The following is a 24,067-nucleotide window of genomic DNA, read 5'->3' as shown; positions in this document are numbered from 1 at the left end:
TTTTGATGGTTGTTTGAATCACACCTCATAAATACGAGACGTCTCGTCGACAACCAGCTCAACATTCAGACAAAACTTTGAAACGTCTGTCTTGAGTTTGCAAGAGGATTATAAAATTATTGCATATTTTCAGTTAAGTCAAGTAAAAAAATCTGAATATTATCAGTCAGAGAAATAAACATCTATAGCTAATGTTCTCCCACTGTTAACTTGTATAATAACTCCTTTCTTATGCATGTGTAGGTATTTAAATCTGAGACCAAAGAAACCAGGAAACAGTCACAGTTATTTCATGAATCCTTTTTTATTTTTCACAAACAAAAAAAATACACCATTGTTGTTCTCATCAATTTGTACATAAATTCTCTCACACATAAACAGTATCAAAATACAATCAAACATCTTCTAAGATCCCATTACTTAAAAAAAAAGAAAAATATTAATATTAAAACAGGAAATAAAACCAAACAAATATTTACAGCGTCTTCTGTTCAATCTAAAACTACAGGTCTGTACACAGTGGGTGGTCAGCGCTCCCTCCTGGAGAGACACAGGAGAACTCGTTTCCTCTGGAAGAAATCTTAGAAAAATAAAAACAATCGTACGCAGTGTTGAAATAACAGGAAGATGGTCACACGGTGGACAGGCGGGTCCATCACGGTAACTTCCATGGAGTGCCAGGCGATCACAAAATCAATCAACAAACGTCCCCGCGGCTGTCCAACCTCCGGGACAATTAAATACATCCAGTCTGAGACTCTGCTCGTAAAGTTTGAGCTTTTAAAAGGACAAACGCAAAAAACAACTTGGCAGTGTCGTCCAGTGCTGTTACATCCCTGTCCTGTAGGGGGCGCCGGTCAGCAGGCGTGGACCTGGTCTGGACCGAACAGCTCCCCCTGTGGAGCGGCTGCAGGCTAAATGTTAATGATGATAATAAACGTTAATCACACAGAACATCTGTGGAGCTTCACAGTAAAACAGAGTTGGTAAGAAGCTGTTTGGAGATATTTAACGTGAAGCTCCAGAAATGTTCAGCCGACGCAGAGTGAGCTGCAGTACATTCCTCTGTTTGTATTCATGAAACCTTCGTGTCTCCACATCGTGTTATCTTTGTGTTCTCACTCGCAGCACAAAACGCTAAAAATAACACATGAAACATGCTGTAGTGACATCACGAGTGGGCGTGGCCTCAGCTGTCAGGACTCACGCTGGACTGACGGGTTCATAAGAGGATTCAGGATTATTAGATATTATTGATCGCTCGCTCGCTCCACTGGAAGACTTTTAATCTCAGTTATTATTCTAAAAACTTAAAAACATTCGTGTTGGTAAAAGTGAAGAGCTTTATGACTTTATAGATAATTAGATTTCAGATTTACTAATGAACCCTTTCTTATTGTGGTGTGAGTCTTTTCTTCTCTGTGGCTTGTGGATTATTCAGTCATGTCTCGGTCATGTAAGCAAACTTGTTGAATGTACTGAGCAACACATTTCCTCCTCTTGTAATTCCGGTTGCAGAGCTCAAATATTCACGGGCACGGAGCCACAGCTGACGATTAAAGTCGTGCAATCAGAAGCGAACGTTAACCCGTCCGGTTAACAGCATCCACTCTGCACATTACAATCATCATCAGCAGCGATTACATAACCGGTCAGTCCGCCTGTCTCCGTCTTCCTGAGCTGAAGAGTCGAAGAGGGAAAAAAACTCAGCGCTGAACAGAAACGGCAGGCAAACCGCAACCTGTCGTCAGGGGAGCTGGTCGCCACGGCAACGGGTAATGTCATGGATACAAACATTGGCAAGTGTCTCGCTGTCGGAGCTCGACAGGTAGCTCCTGTGCTTATTAACTTTTCCATGGAGAGCTCTCTGACTGTTTACTCTTCAAGGAGATTTTATCTCGGGGAAGTTTCAACATCGACTCGTATCATTAACATCTGATGTTAAACAAAAAAAAAAACAACAAAAGAAAAGAAAAGAAAAGAAAAAGTCAAGTATAAATCTCAATACATTCGTTGTATTTTCACACACACACACACATACGCACACACATCTTATATATTAACAAGTATTTACAAAAAGGCAGGACGGAGGGAAGAGCGCGTCCACGTCTCCTCCAAAGTTCATACCTCAAAATGATAAAAGACAGTGATGATGATGATGATGATGATGATGGTGATGATGATGATGGTGATGATGATGGCGGCAGTAGAAGGAAGTATTTCCAGGATGAATTCAGGAGTCTTAAATGCTTCTCAGGAGGACGACACCACAGTTCATGTCGTGTCGAGTGTGCGAGTGTGTTTTGTGTTCGGGGTCGAGATCAGACTCCAGAATCATCTCTGAGTCCCGGTCGCTCGTTAATCTGCCGTTAAGACTTCAGCAAACACTGTCGACTGAGAGCAGACGACCCGTTCTATGTCAGAGAGGAAAAAACAAGAACCTAAAAGTTCTGTTTGCAGCAGTCTGGACCTACTTTCACTGCCCTCACACAGAATGATCTAAGCACAGAGATGATTTTGGTTCTGTATCTGTTCACGGTTCTGTTCCTGAATCAGCTGGTTGTCATGTCCACACACTGCTCTGTCTGTGTGTGTGTGTGTGTGTGTGTGTGTGTGTGTGTGTGTGTGTTGGTATGTACAGGTCCTGTCCGGGTTAGTTCTGGTGGCGCTTCATGTGCAGGGCCAGGTGATCGGAGCGGGAGAAGCAGCGGCTGCAGGCGACACACTTGAAGGGTTTGGCTCCGGTGTGTTTCCGGTAGTGTCGGGTCAGCTCGTCCGATCGGGCGAAGCGCCAGTCGCAGTTCTCCCACGTACAGCGGTACGGCTTCTCACCTGCAGGAGAGAGACGAGGACGACGTCAGCAGAGTACAGAACACCATGACGACGTTTTGTTTTACATTACAACTATAAATGAACTCAAATCAGATTAAAAAACACCTCAAGCTTCTTTCACTCGCAGGATTTTTTGTATTCGTCCTTCTAGACGTTCTCTGGTTTCTGTTTCTGTTCATCAGCCAGTTAAATACGTTTCCAAAGACTTTTTAAACTTGACCTTTATTTTTCTTTTTGTCACTTCATGGCAACAAAGTCAAGCAAAAGCTGAAACCTGCAGCTTTATAAAAGAATGAAAACAGAAACAACCAACAGCTACAAATGTACAAAAGTGTCTTCATCAGAGAGACAACACGGGGAAAAAAGGGATTTTCATGTCCTCACTTGAATGAACAGAGGACATTATTATTATTACTATTATTATTCCATTATGTAATCATTAGATCAGTGGCATAAAAAGACAATAATGATCTTCATCGCAGTTATTTCTCAGACAACATATCGTCCAATATAAGTAGAAATACAGATTATACCTGCGACTCTTTCTACTTTCCTGATATCTCCTTGTTATATGATTATAATGTCGTTCTGGATAAGCAGGTATGAAAAGAGAGAGCGTGTAAAAGAACTGAAGAATAATAAAGTGTAAAGTAAATCTTCCTCCTCCTCACCCAAACATTGACATTTCTGTGCTGTTGCCTCACACTGAGCTAATCATCCACACGGAGAAAAGGCTGCTGCGCAAACAACGGGAAAAAATGTCATCTTTCATAGTCGAGGGGGAAATTAATGTCCGAGAATCGATGAGTGCAAACAGAAAGACGATAAGAGTCAGATTCCTCAAGAACAAAATGTTCTGGATCCCGTTCAACGTGTTTTTTCCAACAGGGACAAACATTAATACTGATTTTGTCTCTTTTAATGCCACAAAATCTTCCTTCTAAGTCGCGTCCTTGACTGAAACTCCTGCAGGAAACTCTGCTATCAGCCGGCGTGGAGGGAGGGAGGGAGGCGACCGTCTTTGGCTGCTCGGGTCATCAAGTGCTCATTACCAGCGCGGGCCCCGTTAGTGCTGATTAGATAGCTTCTACTATTGACCATCAATCACTGAGTGACAGCTATTAGCAGAGCGACGCGGTCCAAAGAGCACAGAGGTGACAGGAGAGCAGAAAAATAAGGATTAACACAAAGATTACGTGTTTCTGAGAGTTTTACAGATTCACACAGAAACAATAAAACCTGAGCAGCCCTCTTCAGTCCAGCTCCACACCAGAGCCCTTAGGTTCTGGTTCTGGAGCGACCCGCTCGTGGTGTGTGTGCCGAGGCCGAGTACAAACGTCTCCGTATGAAAGGTGGAGGCTCTGCAGCTGCAGGTGTGTTTGGTTTTGCTCTATAGCTGCGCTGTCGGGGTCAAAGCACAGCCGCCTCTCTGAGAGCATTATCCCTCCGAGTCAGCAAACAGGACGATGAAACACGACACGGGACAGAACAAACACACGACGAGGAGAAACTCCTCAACAAGCTGCCAGGAGGAGAAGAGCTCCATCCATCCAGACACGCTTTGATCCACTGTGACGGAGCAGTGAGGAGGTGCTCAGTGAGGAGGTGCTCAGTGAGGAGGTGATCAGTGAGGAGGTGCTCAGTGAGGAGGTGCTCAGTGTTCAGTGAGGAGGTGCTCAGTGTTCAGTGAGGAGGTGATCAGTGAGGAGGTGCTCAGTGAGGAGGTGCTCAGTGAGGAGGTGAATACATTCTGTGTTGTTTTCTATTTATTAAATACTAATTAAATAATTCTCATGATCTATAATTGTTGTATCCTGAGTTGTGACATGAAGGTAAAACACTAAACTTTTTGTCAACACAAAAATCCTAAAATACTTTGACAACAGTGTCCAACATCACATGTATGTGTACGCAAATCTAACTTTTGTTAACCTGGAATAAAAAATATACTTCTAAAATAGACTATTTGTAAGAAAAGTAGATTTTTGGGATTGTGGCCGACCCAGAAGAGTCTGAAGTTTAAAGTTCTGATGAGATTTACTTTGAAGGTGTTTCAGCTGAGCGACTGAACTCATCACCAGTTTCATCCAACTTCTTTTGGAAAATAGTAAAATGAGTCCGTCACTTTGAGGCTCGTGAACTATCAGGATGATTCTGGTGTCTAGTTCCTCGTCTGTAGACGGGTCAGAACACCGAGCCGCTCTCTGAAAACTAGAAGCGTCGACGCACTGAAAGCCTTCAGAGGCATTTATTCACAACCTGTTTGATCAGGTGGCCGATTAGAAATGAACACTGTGTGTGTGTGTGTGTGTGTGTGTGTGTATGTGTGTGTGTGTGTGTGTGTGTGTAACAGAACATCCATCACTCCGGGACATGAAAAGCTTTTGTTGCAGCTGATGTCAGAGGAACGTATATATTTGTTCTATAGGAGGCTGAAAGTCTCTGACGGTGTTTTCCCCACAATTATGAGGCTCAGGTGGAGCAGGTGGAGCAGGTGGAGCAGGCGGAGCCTCAGAGGACGTCTTCAACCAGTTCTGTCTTTAAGCTTTGTGGCTGATCTGTAGTTATTATCGGCTCTGACTTTATAAACCTTATTTGTACAAAGACGTGGTTATAACGACGCTCCAAAGTGTTTTCTTTAGTTCCTCAGACAACGAGACAACGCTGAACCTGCTGCATGAAAACTCGACAGTGTGAAGCGTTCTCTTCCAGGTTTCACTGAGTCAGAGAGCAAACACTTCTCTCTGCAGGACGCCCATAAACTCTTTGTGGAGCTCTCAGCTTTATCGCTGAGTGTTTGTGAAGAGGGCTGGAGGGTTCCCTAATCAGGCTGATAACACACACACACACACACACACACACTAACACAATTACACAAGTCAACGTGCAGAGTTCAAAACGGCTGCTGAGGCCACGGTCAAGGCTGGACCCCCCGGACCAGAGGGAGGGCCGGGTTGTTGTGAGCAAAGCTGCTCTGCAACAACATGAACATCAACACACATCTCGATAATCATCGTGATGTTACAGAATGATCCAGCAAACATGTTCGTCCTCGTGTGTGTTTGAGAGTTCATCTGGTTGTGTTGTTGATAGTAAAACACTCAGTAAACAAGCTTAAAGACTAATTTGATGGCTACTATTTTTTTTCCTAGAATTTCTCTACATATCATGAGAATATAGTTACTATACATTCTATTCAAAATCTGATATCGTGACGGCCTTAAATCTATCAATCACTCAGTTTATAAAATGTCAGAACTCTGCTGCTCATCAGTTTCTCAGATCCCAGAGTGACGTCTTCACACTGCGTCTTTAGTCCGAAACCCAGAGACTCGTCATTAATGTCAGAAAAGATGAAGAAAAGCAGCAAATCTTCACGTTTAACAAGCCGGAACCAGACAAACTTCATATTTAATAAACCTCTCTGTGTTTTCTCTGTAAAATGTCTCTCTTTGAGACGTAGTGAAGTTGAAGTATTTACTGGCAAAACTAAAAGTACTTTGGTAAATGTACTCGGTTACATTCCAGCACTTGTGGTTATGTAAGCGCGATGGCCGCTCTCCATCCTGTTCAGCCTGTTCGCCTGCAGATAACAGTTTCACCAAAACTCCCAAATATTTGGGGGAATTCAAAAGACGAGTGGAGTTAATGAGGCGGATCTGCAGAGGTCTGTAACACGACTGAAGCGCCGTCTCATGCATCAGACATGAGGCAGCATGCTCTGTGTGGGCTGCAGGAAACACGGGAGACTCGGCTCATGGAGGCCAATTCAGAGTTTGTTGTGCTAACCTGCTGGATTCTGACCTGCGGGAGGGAAAACCACAGCAACCTGGAGGAACGCAGGGTTCCAAGAGAAGCTCAACTCAAAAAAAGGTTTTAAATCCTCCATGAAGAAACTCAGAACTCTGTCAGCTAATCACCTGCTACGCTAACTAATCTTTGCAGTCGGCATGATTTCTTAATGAAAACCTTGGCTCCTTTTATTGTGGAGATTAGATTAGCAGATAAAGATTTGTAAAGTAGGTCGCAAGAAAATGAGAAGGATCCTGAGTGACACACACACGAACGACTTCCTGATACGATCGCCTGGAGGAAGAGAAAAGGTCGCATCTCACTCCCAGCGAAGTGAAACAGACATAACTCAGGGAGGACGTTTCACCACATTAAAGATTCTCAGCCGACACGAGAGCTGATGCAACATGCAGATAATTACTGTTGTATCCAGAGATGACGTGGACGTATAGAATGCTCCTCCTGGCTGTTTTACACAAACCTACATGCACAGATAGACACACGAGAGTGGAAACAAATGGAATGGTTTGTTTTTCTGTTTTCTGTCATTATGAAACCAACTGATTCATGTAGCTAACAGCTAACAGCTAACAGCTCGTGTTACCCCGTGTTTGCTGTGTAGGAGTCCGGCTGCAGAGCTCTTTATAAGTTGAAGGTGTGAACAGGCTTCAACACTCAAGTAGGCAAACAGAGAGCCGCATTAATCAATCCTGGAGGAGATAACACATGAATAACTCCACAAGTCAGAGAGTGAAAATAAAACCGACCCACATTTAGAAACCATTTACAGGTGATGCAAACAAGCCGGACTAGTTTAATCAGGAGGCGATCTGAGGATTACCAACGCAGCGTGTTCGGCTTTTACTGCACGGCTGCTCAGGAAACTCACAGAGCGACTGCATGTGTTTTAATTCATCTCACGAATATCAGCAGCCAATCAAATCTGTGGAAGTGTGGCAGCTCGACAGATACAGACGTCAGAAGACAGCGAGCAGAACGAGACTATCAAGCTTTATCTTCTTTTTGATTATCAGCCAGAAATGATCAAGTCTCCACAGAGAAAGAAGAAGAGGACTTTGAGATGATTTGTATGGAAACGGCACAAAAATACTAAATAAAAAGGGGACCTCGGAAAGAGCCTTGAGGAACTCCACGGTCTGTTTGAGAGACGGGAAATGAATCAGTTTGGACGGGAGATAAATATTCAACTGAAATCAAAACATCTGAGCAGGATTTCTGAGGAGAAACACAATAACGAGAGCAACTTCACGCCCACACTGTCGTTAGGGTTTTATTTTGCCTGGATCATCTCTGCAGCCAGCTCAACATTTCTGACTCGTGAGTCATCGTCAACTGAACATGAGCAAGATGCAACAAGCCTGGTTTTCTAAAGTAAAGCTCGCCTGCCAGATCAACCAGTAACTGACCAGCATGAGTAAATCAGATCGTTTTGTCTTCATGCAAACTGGACACGCTGCGACACGTTTCAGCTTCGTGATCCGCGACTTTCATCAAAGAACCGGAACCGCAGCATCTGCGACTTCCATCGAGGAGGAGTTGATGCTAACATGCTAACATCTGCACGGTCTCCAGAATAAAAGGAAGCATTTCATGTTTCTGCAGACCGTGGATACATTCAAATCTGTAAATGTCAAACAAACCATATCAACATGTTTCACGTTCGTGTTACATGTATGTGGATATTTTTACCGAGACGGCGGCTCAGTGTGTGGACACAAAGCAGGCATTTTTGATCAGTTATTTGGACGTTTCCAGCCACGTTTGTGGAGACAAACCCTGAGATTATCTTATGAGTCATCTGAACTATTCAATTCATTTTTGTGGTGACAAAACCAGAAATCGTTGATGAGTTATCGGGACGTTTCCATCCGAGTCTGTGGTGACAGAAGCAGGTGTTTTAAACCTAAACACGACGTTTTCCTGAACCTGACAAACTGGATTTTTCTAAATCTAACCGGGAGCAACATATCGGTGGTTTGCAGAGTGTTTACTCTTCATTAATCCACATTTCCCTCTCTCACAGCTGACATCCTGGTATGATTTCTCTCCTCTCACTGCTGTATTGTGTTGAGCTGTTTACTCTTCTCACTGCATATTTTACAGTCTATTTGTCTTTCTGCGTCCTGCTGCTGCAACAACCCAACTTCCCCACCAGGCCTCCATAAAGTTCCACCTTATCTCTTTATGAGCACAGAGAGCTCTGTTTCTATTTACACGTTGGTTCATGTGTTCGACTCTTTCTCTCCGTCACTGTTTTCACACCGGAGGAGCTCTGCAGCGTTCGTCGCATGAGTAAATCTCCAAACGTCGGGTCTGAGGCTGCTGTGAGTCCACAGGTGTCACCTTACAGAGGGGAAACACACTGAACCCCCCCCATTCTGCAAACCCTCCACCTTCCTCCTCCTCCTCCATCGCCTGAACTGAAAAGCAGGAGTAACTGGTTTGGCCTTCGTTTAACTGCGTGTCTTCCCTCTATTTTTTCCTCTTTCCTCCTCCCTCCCTTCTTTGTTCTCCCTCTCGGGGGAAGCTCGGCGGACAGGTACGAGCACGTCTCAACATGGAGGAAGAAAAAACAAAAACTCTTGAGCAAACTAATGTTTCCTTTATGTTGTTCTCCTTCTCATTGTGTCCTCTATTATAGTTACAGGGTGGATCGAAACTGGCGACGTTACAAAATATGCAGAATATAAATAAATAATCTGAAGCCAACTGAAGTCTGAGCGCTGCGGTGACAGAGCGACACTGAGGCCCGACGGACGGAACAGAAACAGTGAAAACATCCGTCAGCGGAACGTTTCCTGTCACATCTGCATCCACGTTACAGCCAGTGTGGTCTCACCTGTGTGCGTCCGCTGGTGTGCCTTCAGGTGGGAGCTCTTCGTGTAAACTTTGGTGCAGCCTGAAAAAGAAATAATCACAGAGAAACATCATGAGCCAGGAGGACAGAAACTGTGTCTCTGGACAAACGGAGCATATAGAACTACAAGTCAAAAGATGTAGAGGTGCTCGTTTTCAGCAGATATAATGCGACGAAAAAAATGTATTTTCAAAACGAGGTTGAAGAGTTTTACGGACAGATTTCAGTTTGTTCCTTTCCGTATTTACACAACAGTGATTCTGGTAGAAAGACATTCAAACAGACTTGATTTCAAGCTGTTCTAACGTCCAGCAGCTGCTGACTGAGTGTGTTGTGTTAAAATGGAAGGACGCTGTTCAGTTGTGGCCCTTCAGTATTTACTCTGCGTCTGTTTGAGCAGATATTAGATGACCTTCTGTTCTGTGTGTTGCCTGAGGCGCTCCACACATGAACAGAGCAGCATCACCAACACGGGTCATCTCAGGAGACGGTTCGCCGTCAGGTTACATCACACACACCTCAGACTGAACTCTGCTGCAGCATCTCTACTTCTAACATGTGCAAAGTGATGCTGCGGCTGATTCTGTGTAAAGAGTGGAAGGTGTTTGCAGCAGGTGAGAAAAGATGCAGCCATGAACTTAATGTTGGTGCAAGTCAGCTCGTTTTATCCTCTTTTCAATCTTTCTTGACACTCAGAGAATAATGTGATGTGAGACTGAAGATATAATCATCATCTGTTTCGAGTCAGAGTTCCTGAAGACGGGACGACCATCAGTCGTGTAACCAAAAGGAAAAATCGTGCAAAGAAATCAAATTTCCCCTCAAATCAGACCTCTCGTCTAAAACTGGAGTTGTGTCGGACTGTAAACTGTCGGGTTCTGCTGACACGTTACTCTGGATGGAAAGTGATTTTTCTGTAATCGTACCTGGGTAGTCACAGAAGTGGATCCTCCTCTTCTCCAGCTCGGGGTTGTTCCGCCTGTTGTATTTTGGACCCGTCAGGACTCCCTGGCCGTGTGTCATCAGCAGAGCGTGTGGAGATAACCCCGTCACCTTCATCCCTCCCAGACGCTGCTGGTACGGAGGCGGAGCGTGTGGCGCTAAGCTGAGCAGCTCTCCCTGCCCGTCTGGGCTGCCTGGCTGAGAGTTTGGGGGCGATGGCGGCAGACTGTGGGGCGCCGTGTGGTGGGTGGCGTTGGTTGGAGAGGCCTGGTAGTAACCGTGCTGTTGGTGGTGCTGCTGCTGCAGGTGGTGCTCCGCCAGCATGTAGGTGCCGTTGGTCGTCGTCGCGATGCTGCCGAGGTTGAGCATGGTCCTGCCGCTGTTGGAGCCGAGTGAAGACGGGCTGCTGTGGGACAGAGTCATGGTGAGGTCAGCGCCGCTGCTGATGGGCATGTGGTAGACCTGCTGCTGGGGCGCCGGCGGGCCGATGTGCAGCTCTGAGTCCAGGTTCTGCTGCTGCTGCTGCTGCTGCTGGGAGCCTGCAGACACACTCACTCCTCCAGAGCTCATGTCTGGTTTGATGAAGACGTTGTTGACGACCGGCGGCACGCTGAAGACGGAGGTGAAGTCCGGCAGGGCCTGGGTGGTGCTGGTGGAGATGGAGCAGGGCACCTCCAGCCCCGGCTCTATCTTGATCTGCTGCGGCGTCAGGGTCTTGGTGTTGGTCCGGTAGAGGCCTGTGCGCAGGTGGTTGGTGCTGGGGAGGATGACGTTGATGTTGACGCTGTACGGGGCTGAAGGTTTGTCATCGGAGAAGTATTCGTCGACCACGGAGGCGCTCTCTCGTCTGTACTTCTTGTCACCAGCGTCGGTCGAGAGGCTCAAGAGGGAACTGCTGCCCTGAGGGAGATATTTGTCCAACTCCAGCTGAGTCTGAAACACACAAAGCAGAGAAACATTTAATGAAGACTGACTGGTAGAAAACAAGACCTTTCGGTTTAAACGAGTGGAGGAGAAGGAACCTGTTCTCAGTCGGAGGTGAAGACAACAGCCTGTAAGCAGCCTGATCACTGAGGCGTGTCCACGACTGCTGCTGTTTAAACTCACAAATCCCAGCTGTCTAGACAACACGGCAGTTTGGAACATTATCTCTCCACTCTCTAGCTCGTCTTTGTCCACTTTCTCCACGTATTCATTTCTTTAACAAAACAGCAACTTGAAAATGACAATAAATATGTTTAGATGTGACGTCTGTGGGGAAAAACACCTTAAATTCAACCTAATGATCAACGGTAAGAGCTCTGCAGCCGTTTGGTGCCGTATTTGTTTAACATCGACATGAACAGAGTATTTGTTTAACCGCCATCATTATTTTGTGAGATTAATGAGCTGCAGATGGAGATAAGGTGGCTGTGACATGGCTCAGTTCCACCCAGTCCTCAGTTCATAAAGACAAAGTAAATAAGGAGAGAAGAAAGGTTGGAGAGAAGTCGGTACCAGGACTTCCTCCTCCATCCCTCCACCATCCTCCCCTCCTTCATGCCTCACATTCCTGTTTCCCAGTGGAGCTCGCTGCCCTGATCAACAGCCGGGACCGGGACCAGAACCAGGACTGGGACCAGGACCAGGACCAGGACTGGGACCAGGACCAGGACCAGGACCAGGACAGCTGAGGAGGGATTTCACCTGCAGGCTAGTTAGCAGCTGCTGCATGTATTTACCACTGATCTTTAACTGTGTTTGAGTCGGTTAGGATGAAAACCTGGCAGGGCGAGTGGTATTATACATGAGTTTTGACTTTTAAATACTTAGTTAAAGGCTTTTAACTTTGCTAATTACGTCTAACAGTCCCTTCCCAGGAAGAATCCACTGCGACACAGGAAGTGAAGCGCATCACATTTAATATTTGGGATAGAGAGAAGAAGACGGGAGCAAACCAACAAGAAGCGTAAAGCACAGACAGTGTTTGTCTGTGTAAAACTACAGACCAGAACAAAACAGCAGAGTTAAATCTTGCCAGTAAAACTTCCACCTCTTAAAACATGTTAAAGCATCTTCACGGCTGTAAAACTGATGTTGTCACTCAGCTTCAGTCCAACACAAACACACGTTAATGTGCCAAACTAAAATCTTCAGGATCCGTGTTTTCGTGTGTGCTGTCGTCTCCGGTGAGCTTGTATCAAAATGTGATGACAGCCATCGTTGCACATTAGCATGTTGCTTTGGTTGCCGTGGAGACGCAGCTGTCAGTGGAATCTGATGAGATTTATTCATGTCGCAGGTGATGGAGGCGTGGAAACGTGTGTTTTTGTTCCAACACAGAGATGTTTTTCTGCAACAGGACCGGACAGGTGAGGAGAAAATAAACTGCAGGTATGTTCCTTTGTTGGGAGTCTTAATCCTGATCAACTGGTGTGTGTGTGTGTGTGTGTGTGTGTGTGTGTGTGTGTGTGTGTGTGTGTGTGTGTGTGTTTAGCATTCAGAGTCTATGAAGCAGAGAGTCACTTCTTTAGAGGTGCATGAGCCGTTGCATAAAGAATCTCCTGCAGAGACCACACACACACACACACACACACACACACACACACACACAGCACACACACACACATACACACACACACACACACACACACACACAATGGGTGTGGTTGATGAGGTGATCTGATGCGTGAAGAAGCCAAATCAAAACAAAGACAGATGGAACGAGAGAGACGCAGCTAAACTTAAAACACCGTCAGGTAAAAATATACCTGCCAGACTATCATCTGATCCTCAGTGACAGCGAGGAGGAGGAGGACACACAGAAATATGTATATACATATTCTACTGACTAGCGTGGGAAACAGGAAGCAAATCATCCAATTACCTGAATCGGAATTCTGGTAATTTGATTTTCCTTTCCAGTCAAAACATCCACTCATCACGTCAACACCGGTTCACAGTGTTATATTAATATTATCCTCGTTATATTCTCCTCATCTGAGGCAGCAGACTCAGTTTCTAACTGTTCTTCATTAGAGTGAGCTGAACTTCAGGATCCTACAGAACCAGAAACCTGCAGTGAGTCAGTGAAACCGCTGATTCGGGACAAACGACCCAACGAGGTGCTGATGTGTTCGAGGTCGCACAAAGAGGCAGAGAGCGCCTGTTTCAACACTGTTAGTCTGCAGCACAGCCTCGAGTGCCAACACACACACACACACACACACACACACACACACACACACACACACACACACACACACACCTACACACACACACAAACACACCTACACACACACACAAACACGCACACACACACACACACACACACACACACTGGAGTGTCATTGCTGTCTTCAGTCTCTTCTTCATGTGTGTAAATATTATAAACACATTGCTGTTGAGTTTCTGTGTGTGTGTGTCTGTGTGTGTGTGTGTGTGTGACTGTGTGCGTGTGTGTGTGTGTGTGTGTGTGTCTGTGTGTGTGTGACTGTGTGTGTGTGCGTGCATCGCTCTGTGTGTGATCACTCCGTCGTGCCCGTGGGGCTCATAGATGTCGATTGTGGCGGTGAACTGGCTCCGGCCTGTCATCAGTGCAATCTGAGCGCTGGTGAAATGAAAGTCTCGGGTATTTAGTGAGAAAACAAAAACAGCCCCTCTGTTTCCTGTCGGAGGCTCGGTGTGTCTTTCAGGCCGGGACACAGACAGACTCTGTGCTGCTGCTGCTGCTGCTGCTGCAGCCTCAGACGCCTCTCGGTGCCCTTGGCCTCGTCCCCTGCTGGCCGGCTGCTGATCTCTCCTGCTGTCACTCTGCTGCATGCATCACCTCACAATGACATTTCTGTATTGTGAAGATGACGTTCTGCAGAGAGAGAGGACGCAGCTGCAGCTTCTACGGAACTCCGGATTTATTTTGTTGTCTGGAGCTTCAGTGATAGCAACAATGGATTCAATGGTGTTTTCTGAAAGGTTTGGTGTGCGTACTGCATGTTTGTAATCACTGAGAGGTTTTATTAAATGTATGCAAGCTCATCTTGTCTCAGTTAAATATTTAAGTTTTCAGTTAAGTATTTGTGGTGCAGCCCAGCAGTTTACTTAAAGACAGAAAGTATTTTACCAGAAGTCTTAAGGATGACTTCAGAGATCGATGCAACTGCACCACACTTTAAGTTACACATTTCTAAGTCACTCACTCTGCACACATCGTCTGAAAAAATAAAACAGGCAACAAACTTTAACATCATAAATCAGCGTGTTCCTCCCTCTTCAGAGAGACAAATCAAAATGTTTGTTGTTGCAGCCTTTAATAAAAAGTCTGACTCATTCCTGAACACTTCAAAGAGAAACGCACTCATATTTCCAGATTATATTTTAACAGTGAACAAGAAACGCTGCCAGTTTCACAAAGAGAGTGTGTGTGTGTGTGTGTGTGTGTGTGTGTGTGTGTGTGTGTGTGTTTATTTGGAGTATTTGTCATACACGTATATTTAAAAGTGCCTCGTTAGGAATGTTAACGAGGCTCAGCGGCCTCTCAGTGAACCGTCCGGTGAAGTTAAATGTAAAATGCCTGCGTACAGTTTTATGTGGCGTCTTGGGGTCGAGACGTTGTCAGTTAATAATTGGAGAACATGTACAACAGCTCCTCTATGAATCCTTGTGCCTGATAACAAACGGGCTCTTATCAGTTCACTTCAGGTTTATGGGACGCAGTGGGAGTTTCCACACTTCGGGCCGGTATGACATCCGTCCTTAAAGAGGACCTTCGGATGTTTCAGCCACATTTACTACACAAAGAAAGTACTTTACACTGTTTACAAGCAGTGTGAGGCGTTCGCTCCACTGTGAGCTTCGCTGTCATCAGTTCACATCCTGCAGCGACTCGGAGCTGCGTGAGACACTAATCCACCACAATAAACATGTTTTCTGCTTTTGCTGACACAGTTGTGTTATTGTCGAGTGCAGCTGATATGATTCTGAAGCGTCTGCACTTTGTTGTCACACCACAGCACCAATCTGGAAAGAAATGCAGCAGACATGATGTTCGACACCAGAGCGGCAGATAATGATTATTTTCAGCTAATCAAATGTCTTCTGTTGTCCGACCAACAGTCTGAAACACAAAGACTCTTCACTTCCTGTCAGAGCGGCCAAGAAAAGCAGCAAAGTCTCACACAAGCTGAAACCAACAAATGTTCGACTGAAACAATTAAAGCTAAAGAAAACTGCCAACTTTTAATAAATCCACTCTGAAGTTCAACTGGCATCTTCGTAAACAATCCTATCCTGAGTCTTTAACTGACCCCGCGTCAAATCAGCTGGTCGATCAATACAAACCAGACCTGTTATTAACGTCACTAACACCTAATGAAGACATTGTGCCGTGACACTCGGTGAAGAACGAGGTTTCATGAGGACGCCTGCTTAATAAAAATATTCATCTTGAGCACTTCAAGAGAAAAACGGGTGAATAAATAAAGACAGGAAACGATGACAGCCGCTCTGTAACCTCGTCTCTCAGAAGCCTCGGAGCTACGAGCTCAGCCGTCCTCATCAGACCCTCCTGCTCGTTGTAAAACAGACGTCTGTGCACCACTTCTCCTTTATGGCTCTGAGGAATGCAGAGAAACAGCGGCCGTTCGCCTTTGGATCTCCATAAAAAAGAAGTTGATCTGATAGAGCCGGGGCCCCGCTGCACCCGCTGTGGATCAACAGAGCAGAAATCATGACGGGGTCATCGGAGCAAAAAACAAACCTTTGAGACGGCGGTGGAGGTTTACGGCCTCTGATGGAGGGACAGATAGAACCGATGTTTTGGCTTCACAACACAGTGACGAGTTAGCGGGTCAGAATCCACTCGGCTCCTCTGGGAAAAAGACTGGAGGGGATAATGACTGAACTTTACTTTTTGGGTGGACTCTTCCTTTAAGGGCGTTTTCATCATTTACAGTAATGGTTTACAGACTGAACTTCTGGGGAAACTGAACATGAACCAACATCTCAGCCACAGTCTCAAACACTCGTCTTTGTCTCTTTATCGTTGGGTAAACAGAAATCATTTGGTGGCTGAATTCTTTGGACGTGAACTGAAACATCCTGAAAATCCGGTTAACTATTCCACCAGACAATAACCTGCGAGTCACGTGTGCTCCTATTTCTGTCACTCTTTGTTCTACAGACAAAAAAAGTCCTTCTCCAGTTCAGCCTGCAGTCCTGGTGCTGTGTGAGCCGAGCTTCCAGTCCTGGATCCTTTTAAATGAGGACGACAGATCGGAGACGATACTTCACGACTGTCTTCGCTCACCACAGAATGATTTCACCTCTTTGTTTTCTCTGTTTCTGCAGACGGCTGAAGGTAAACAGTGGAGTCATTAGAGAGATTTGGAGCTTGAGGAGAGTTTACAGACGCAGCAGGAGATGACTGTCTGCGGACGCCGTGTGATGGCTCATGCAGAAACACGGCCGGGCATGATGGGTACTGATGACATCAGCAGACAAAACAACTCTGATCAGCGTGAATCAGACGATGAGTCTCTGAACTCATTTATCATATATCGAATCCTCTTTTTGTGTGGATGTGATGCAGATGAACAAAACCTGTCGGGCACTTTATACTAAAGAAAACAGATAATACAGAGTTTTATGATTCTGCACAAGCTGAAGGAGATGGACTGATTCTGTCGATGTCTCTGACATTATGTAACGAAAAGTAGCACAACCTGACATCATTCAGAGAGGATGGTGTCAACACAAAGGCACCAAATCACTGATACCTGCAGAAGAAAAGACCAACAAGGTCACTCAATTAAGAGCTGGAACCTTTTGCCTCAAACACAAATCAGTGGACACACATGCAGTTTGGTCACAGCAGCACTCAGCGGGACGCAGCGAGCTGAGCCCGGCCGGCCAGCTGAGCCCGGCAGGCGAGCTGAGCTGAGCCCGGCCAGCTGAGCCCGGCCGGCCAGCTGAGCCCGGCAGGAGAGCTGAGCCCGGCCAGCTGAGCCCGGCTGGCGAGCTGACACTTGCTCTGATGCAAATCAGCTGCGTGTGTTGTCCTGGAAGTCAAATCGTTAGTCAAACCAAAAACCATTTCAGCCTCCAGCAGCACGAGAAACAACAACAACGGGCTGAAAAAGACGAAAGAGCGAGCGACAATCCGCCAACGTGACAGGAAACATGTAGCAGAAGGTCAGCCGGGTCCAAACGTGACGTCAGAAACATCACGAGCGCCGGTCCGATCCCTGGACGTTAGAACAGGCGGTGGAACCATATCTGAGTATTGATCTTCAGGAATCATTAGGCGTGACGCTTGATGTGTTCGCCGTGAAGTTACTCTGTAACTTCTCCTGTCGTCTGTGCTCAGTCGCACAGGAAACACAACGCTGATACAACGACACAAGAATCTGGAAATAGGTTTCATATCAGTGACTTATTCTGCCATTACTGCTCAGGTACGTGAGCGGAGAATCACCTGATCTGTTTCAGAAGGAAACTACAGGATACACTTGTAAAAACTAAGGAAACAACATGAAAACAGATGCACAACATGTTGACGAGGAGAATATTCAGTTGCAGCAACTCTCGCTTCTCTCGTCTTTAAACGTTTCCGCCTACATTCCTGCAGACCGCAGATGTCACATGGCAGCAGATGATGCATCTTATCAGTCGATCTGATCCACAGATGTAAGTGATGTAAGATCAGTGCAGAGACACCACAGATTACACATAAAGGCACTTCATTCTTTTAAATAATCTCAGCAGGAGGATTTTATTTTTGCTCCTGCTGCAGAAACAGTTTCTCACAGAATCTCACGCGTTAGATAAAGACGCTTCGCAGCTCGTAGATTTTTAATGTGAAACAGGTTGTTGCAGAGTTTTATCTACTGACTCTGCCGGCTCTTTTTTAGCCTCTTTCAGCTCCAGTTTTGCTTCATTTCCTGCAGCTTTTTATCAGTAAAACGTTCTGATACCTGATGGATAACACAGAACCTGCTCAGCACCAAACGACAGACACAGAAGTGAAGCATTCAGCAGCTACAGACTGAAGATACGAGCTTCAGGGAGTTGGTGGAGACCAAGAACAGAGCTGAAAGCAGAGCTGATCTGGGGTCTGCTTGATGTGTAAACAGGAAACTGTTTGCCATCTAAAAGCTGATGATGTCACTGTGAGGTTCACAGCTCTATGCATTTTTCCTCAAGTGTCCAAAATTTTATTTAACACCATTTAACATCGTCAGCTCTTCTAAAAACAACTGTGGAAACATCAGGACGCTGCTGCAGCAGAAACTCTTTAAAACACTCGTACGTATAAAGATAATGGGAGCTGCATGTGACGAGTGTTGGAGCCTCGTCAGCCGTTCACTGCTGCTCACACTTTCTCATGAGCTCGGCCTTTTTCATGCTGCACGCTGCCTTGAGGCGGCCGGGGGAGATGCGGGCTCTGCACAGACAGGTCGGACAACATACTGCTGTCACGGCAGCGGCTCAGTTAGACGCTCTTATAAACACCAACACAAAGACACAAAGACACGTCTCAGACAGAAAGAAAGAAAGGAAGAAAGGGAAAGGAACAAGGAGCTGATTTTCTTTAAACACTTTCTGCTGCCTGAATGAGAAACTGGTCGTTTAAAAGTAAATTACAGAGAGCAGAAGAAGAAAAGCGAGCTGTGATCTGTGAGGAATGTGTTGAGAAACCTGCGTCATGAGGAACATCAGCTTAAATCCTCTCAGGCTGCGATTGGCATTCATTTGCCTGAGGAGGTAACTATTTCACTGAACCCGACATCTTTGTTCCTGACAAAGTCATGTTTTGCATAAACTGAGCGCTGCACGTCACAACCAGAACCACCAGGACAGCAGCTGGACGTCGGACCAACAGCGACATCCGTCACTTAAACGTGTCGTCAGAGATGTTTTCTGTCAAATACAATCAAATGTGAAGAAATGAAGTCGACTTTCTTCTGGAAACGAGACAAAGACTGGAGTTCTTGTGCTGCTGTGCTCGTGTTCAGCCCGCTAACCCGCTGAACACGACAAGAACCCAAACCGCTTTATTAAAGACCATAAAATATTTATGCTCTGTTTATGAGTATTTGTGACCTACATTCATCTGCAGCATGAGGGAACAAAGTCTTCTCTACATCAGAAGACAGAGCGCTGCACTTCATGTGTTTACACTGTCTACCAATCAGTTTCTCATTCAGTGATCAGATGTTGAAAATGGTCAATAATGCTGATCAGTGTTTCGTCCTCAGAGATCTTTAGTGTCACATCAGAGCGCTGAGCTGATGAGTCGGCTGTCAGAACAGTCGTGGATTAATCAAATGTTTGATAATTGATCGAAAAGCTTCAAGAAAACCTGCAGCAGCTGCAGAATTCACTGATTGTTGAACCTGTTTTTAGCTTCCTGATTGAATATTTGAGCACTAAACTGAAGAAAACACTTAAATTATGTTTTGTGATCAGAATTTGTCGGCTGAGCTGGAGGAAAGAAAGACGTAATGTCACCGTGGCAGGACGGTTATTCTGCACTGCTAACGACTCGACAGGTGAGCGACACGTTGACAATCACACCTCTGTGGGCTTCAGCCTCAGGTGGCGGGGTCCGCCGCCTGTTTACCAAACACCTGGCAGGAGGCCAACCTCAGCTCTGTCACGGAGGTGTCCAGTGTCTGTTGTGATCACGCAGGACCATCGCAACAATTCACAGCCATCTAACTTTAATGCGGCGGCCTTGACGTGTTCTGTAACGACGGATTCATCAGCATCACACGTCTCCTGCGACAACACGACAACACTTCACTTCCTGATTCGCTCGGGCACGTTTCAGAGCGGCAGGTTTCCACCGACGCTCTCTGACTGACGGATCCACAGAGGAATGTGATGCTGGACGCAGGAGAGGAGTCGAGCTGCTCCTCCATCATGATCACCATCAGAACTCTGACTGAACAGATTCTGCTGGTTCTGATCACTCAGAGCAGGAAACACTGTTCATGTAGTAACCAACAACTTAACTCCAACTGTGTTACATTCACACAACAAACAACAACAAAAACAACCATTAAACTAGTTGTTTCCCCACATCCAAAAATAATCAATTACATATAATATCTAAAATCAATACAATCAGTGAGTGCACTGTGTGTGTGTGTGTGTGTGTGTGTGTGTGCAGATAAAACAGCTTAGATTAAAAACCTAACGACACATAATCTTATAAATCTTCAATAGAATTAAGAAAGTTGGATTTGAATGATGCGTCCTGCAGAGCTGCTGCAGACTCACACACACCAGGTGAACTCTACCTGCCTCACCGAACCTGTCAGGTGTCTGTAGGACTTCAACCTGCACAGGTGAGCTGCTTCCTCTCACAGGTATGAGCAGTAAAAAGAGCCAACATGTCTGATGTGAGTGCAGCGGCTGCAGCAGCACCGTGTTCACACCGGAGCTGAACACACACAGCAGGTATCAACACACCCGGACCGGCCGGACCTCCGGTTCTCCCGGAGCCCGGCCGTCCTCAGCGGGTCGGCAGAGACTCTCACCCCGGGTTTGACGTCCTCGAACACGGACGCGTCCTCAGCACCGTCCGCTCCCGACATCCTCACCGGCTTCAGCTGCGTGAACACCGCCCTCTCGTCGGTGGTGTGCGGCGGGTTCATGGCCAGTCCAACACTCGCTGCCATTAAAATGATGAAGATTAATTAATATTCTTATGAACTCGGTTTTTTTTATTTTTTATAAGAACATAAAAGAGTTCTGACTGTAAGTGGAGCTGAAAACTACGGAGTAATCCCACAGCGCTCCCTCTCCTGTGTTCTGACTCACAGGTGGGTTTTACCTGAGCTCATGTACGGACCTGCTACCTGGAGCACACGGAGCAGCCAATGAGAGCAGGGGACGGGTGCTGCGCTCCAATCAGGTGCGTGCGGGGAGGGACTCACCTGAGAAACACCGGAGGGCGTCAGAGTGTTGTCCCCTCAACTCAACTACAGGTACCTGACAGTGAGCAGCAGCCTGATGACGTCACCTCTGTATTAACTCAAGATGAAAGTGAAGTGTTGAGCTGCAGGACTTTATCATCTGTGATTTCTCTCCTGGATCATGTTTCCTGTCTGAGAGACGGGAAGGAACAGTAAAATATCACAAAGAAATAAATGAGTCATGCTGATAAAGTTCACCTGGACGTGTACACACAGGTGAGCTCTGACAATAGGCTGGTGAAATAGTGGAATTATCTTTAGACTGACCAGTGTCTGTCTGTCTGTCTGTAGTTTAACTTTGTGCTCGTGTCACATGAAGTCGTCATGACTGTGCATTTTGCTGCAGGTGAGGGGGTTTCCAGCAAGAAACTAAAAGCAACACAATTCAGTTATCAAAGTCAACATGTTCTGATACCAGAGAGGTCCAGTTACAGTTCATGCATGGTGTCAGACCGGTACAGCCCGGTCCACAGTCACGGTATCATCTCTGTATCTCTGTGTCATGTTGAGTTCCGGCATCATGAATTCAAAGCGGTGCAGAGGAGACGAGATGCACCAAGTAATTATCAACTTATTCTCAGAAAAACAGATTTATTCTTTAAAGGAGTCATCACCTGGTTTTTTACATATCCAGTCCCTCTTGGATCGCTTTGGATCAATTCTTAAAACTTATTAGAAAAAAAAAAAAAAAAAAAATCAAACATAGAGCTTGTTCTGACCCTTTTTCATACTGCGACTTTCTCACGCGAGATTATGCGCGAGGTTTTGACCGGTCCGGATGTGCATTGTATTATTATGTAATGAGGAGCGCGTTGATTGGCCGCAGGAAGGACAGAGCCGGAATGGGGGGCGAGCCTGCACGCACACAGGCTCCACAACATAAACAGCCCGCTGTCATGGCGCACACACTAAATGACGAACCTTACGGAATTCAGGCATTTATGTACGAGCCGGAGTCGGAAACCGAACGGGAGAGTGAAGAGGCAGAGACGGTGGAAGAGACACGTTTACAGCAGGACGTCTCTGAATGGTACATTCTTTTTTTTTTCCTTCTTACTTTTTCATTTCGAGTGAGTGTCTACTCACCTTGTTGTTAGATACAAGCGCCTCAATATGATAATTGCTAATTTATCAACAGTTAGTAGTTAGTTATGCAAGTAGCCTCCTGTGGTAACGTCACCGCAGGAGGCTAAAAATCTTCGTCAAAATCTCCTGCTTTAGGAACGCACACTTTTGTGCACTATTCCTGTTCGGAAAAAGAGCCAAAGCGAAAAAAATAAGTCACTTTCAAACTCCAGCTTTTCAGGCAAGTTTCAACTGAGGTCCAACACTAATATGCATGATTTAACGAGAGAAATTGCGATTTCCGGGTGATGACTCCTTTAAATAAATAACATAAGAAAATATTTTATCAACGTTTTAAAGGAGAACTTTGGTCGATTTAAACATGCAGCTTCATTGCTCAAGCTACCCTTGACTTGCCAGTACCGAAGACGCGAACATATTTGGTCCAACCATTACAGAGCTCCGTGAACGGAGACTTAGCATTGAACGCTAACAGCATGGGGTCAGAACTTTACACTGTGTTTTAAGCGTCTTAACATGCTCCACATCTCACACCAAAAGTTATGCAACATCAGCAGACACCTTAGCACACAGCACTGTAGCGTGTATGACTCAAACTGAATAAAAAAGTAGTTAAAACAGTGTGTTTGTGCAAGCAGCTACTTACCTGTTTGTTGACATCGGCGTCTTCCGGTAGCTAGACCAAACTAGTCAATCCGTCGAGCGTGCGCTTACTCCCTCACTGGCGGAGACGGAAACGTATTCCAGCATTTTGTGTTTCTGTTCATAATGTACATGTCCATGTTACAGCCTGTCATCAGCCATGAGCCTTCGGTACTGGCAAGTCAAGGGTAGCTTGAGCAATGAAGCTGCATGTTTAAATCGACCGAAGTTCTCCTTTAATAACATTTTTCGTCTTCTGTGACTAAAAACAAACTCCACCCGTCTACATCAGCGGATGTTACGCACCAAATATTTCTGCATCTGAAATTATTTTGTGGGTTTTATTTAATAAAAGAAGCAATTTAAAATGAATTCCCAGACCAGCAGGATAAATCTGTGTCAGCAGCTCTTTCTTCACCCTCATTATCACCACTGAGGCGCTCATGAGCAAGGCACATAACCACAACTGCTCCAGTGGATCAGGATGTCATGAATTCACAGTTAAATAGTTTAATCAAACACAAATATTTAAAACTCCTCAGGTTTTATATAAATACAGTCCTGACACACGATGTTAACTGAACTGGACGGACGATATTTAAATGTGTATAAAAGGATTGAACATCGTCACCAGAGTGAATGTAAGTTCTTGCAGAACCACAGATAGAAGTCCAACTCACATCATCACTGTGTTCTGGTTCGGTTTAGAAAACAGCACGTTTGGATTGAAACACCTGCTTCTGTCTCCACTAACAGCTGGATAATAAACATGTTACTGGACATTTTGTGGAAACGTCACACACATGAACACATCTGTCGTTCTGCAGGCTCGTAACTTTTTAACTGACATCTTTCTGACATCTCTTCTGGTTGAACGTGTTTTTATCCGTCTGGTTTTCAGAGATTTAGAGAATTAAACTGAAGCAGTTTTTAAACC

The 24,067-nt window shown here is 45.5% G+C and overlaps 1 protein-coding gene across 1 annotated transcript; it reads right to left on the bottom strand.

Moving 5' to 3' along the window:
- Nucleotides 1-285: 285 nt before the first annotated feature.
- klf5l (Kruppel like factor 5 like) lies at nt 286-21,240 on the bottom strand. The gene is made up of 4 exons (XM_030436916.1): nt 20,965-21,240; nt 10,429-11,377; nt 9,485-9,544; nt 286-2,832 (listed from the first exon to the last, which is right to left on the bottom strand). Exons 1-4 carry the CDS (start codon nt 21,103-21,105, stop codon nt 2,654-2,656), a joined length of 1,329 nt encoding a protein of 442 aa, XP_030292776.1. The 5' UTR covers nt 21,106-21,240; the 3' UTR covers nt 286-2,653.
- Between the last annotated feature and the right edge of the window lie 2,827 nt (nt 21,241-24,067).

Source organism: Sparus aurata, chromosome 13 (genome assembly GCF_900880675.1).
Source record: "Sparus aurata chromosome 13, fSpaAur1.1, whole genome shotgun sequence".
Taxonomy (NCBI): Eukaryota; Metazoa; Chordata; class Actinopteri; order Spariformes; family Sparidae; genus Sparus; species Sparus aurata.
Note: the sequence above shows the minus strand (reverse complement) of the source record. Positions and strands in the feature narration are given on the sequence as shown.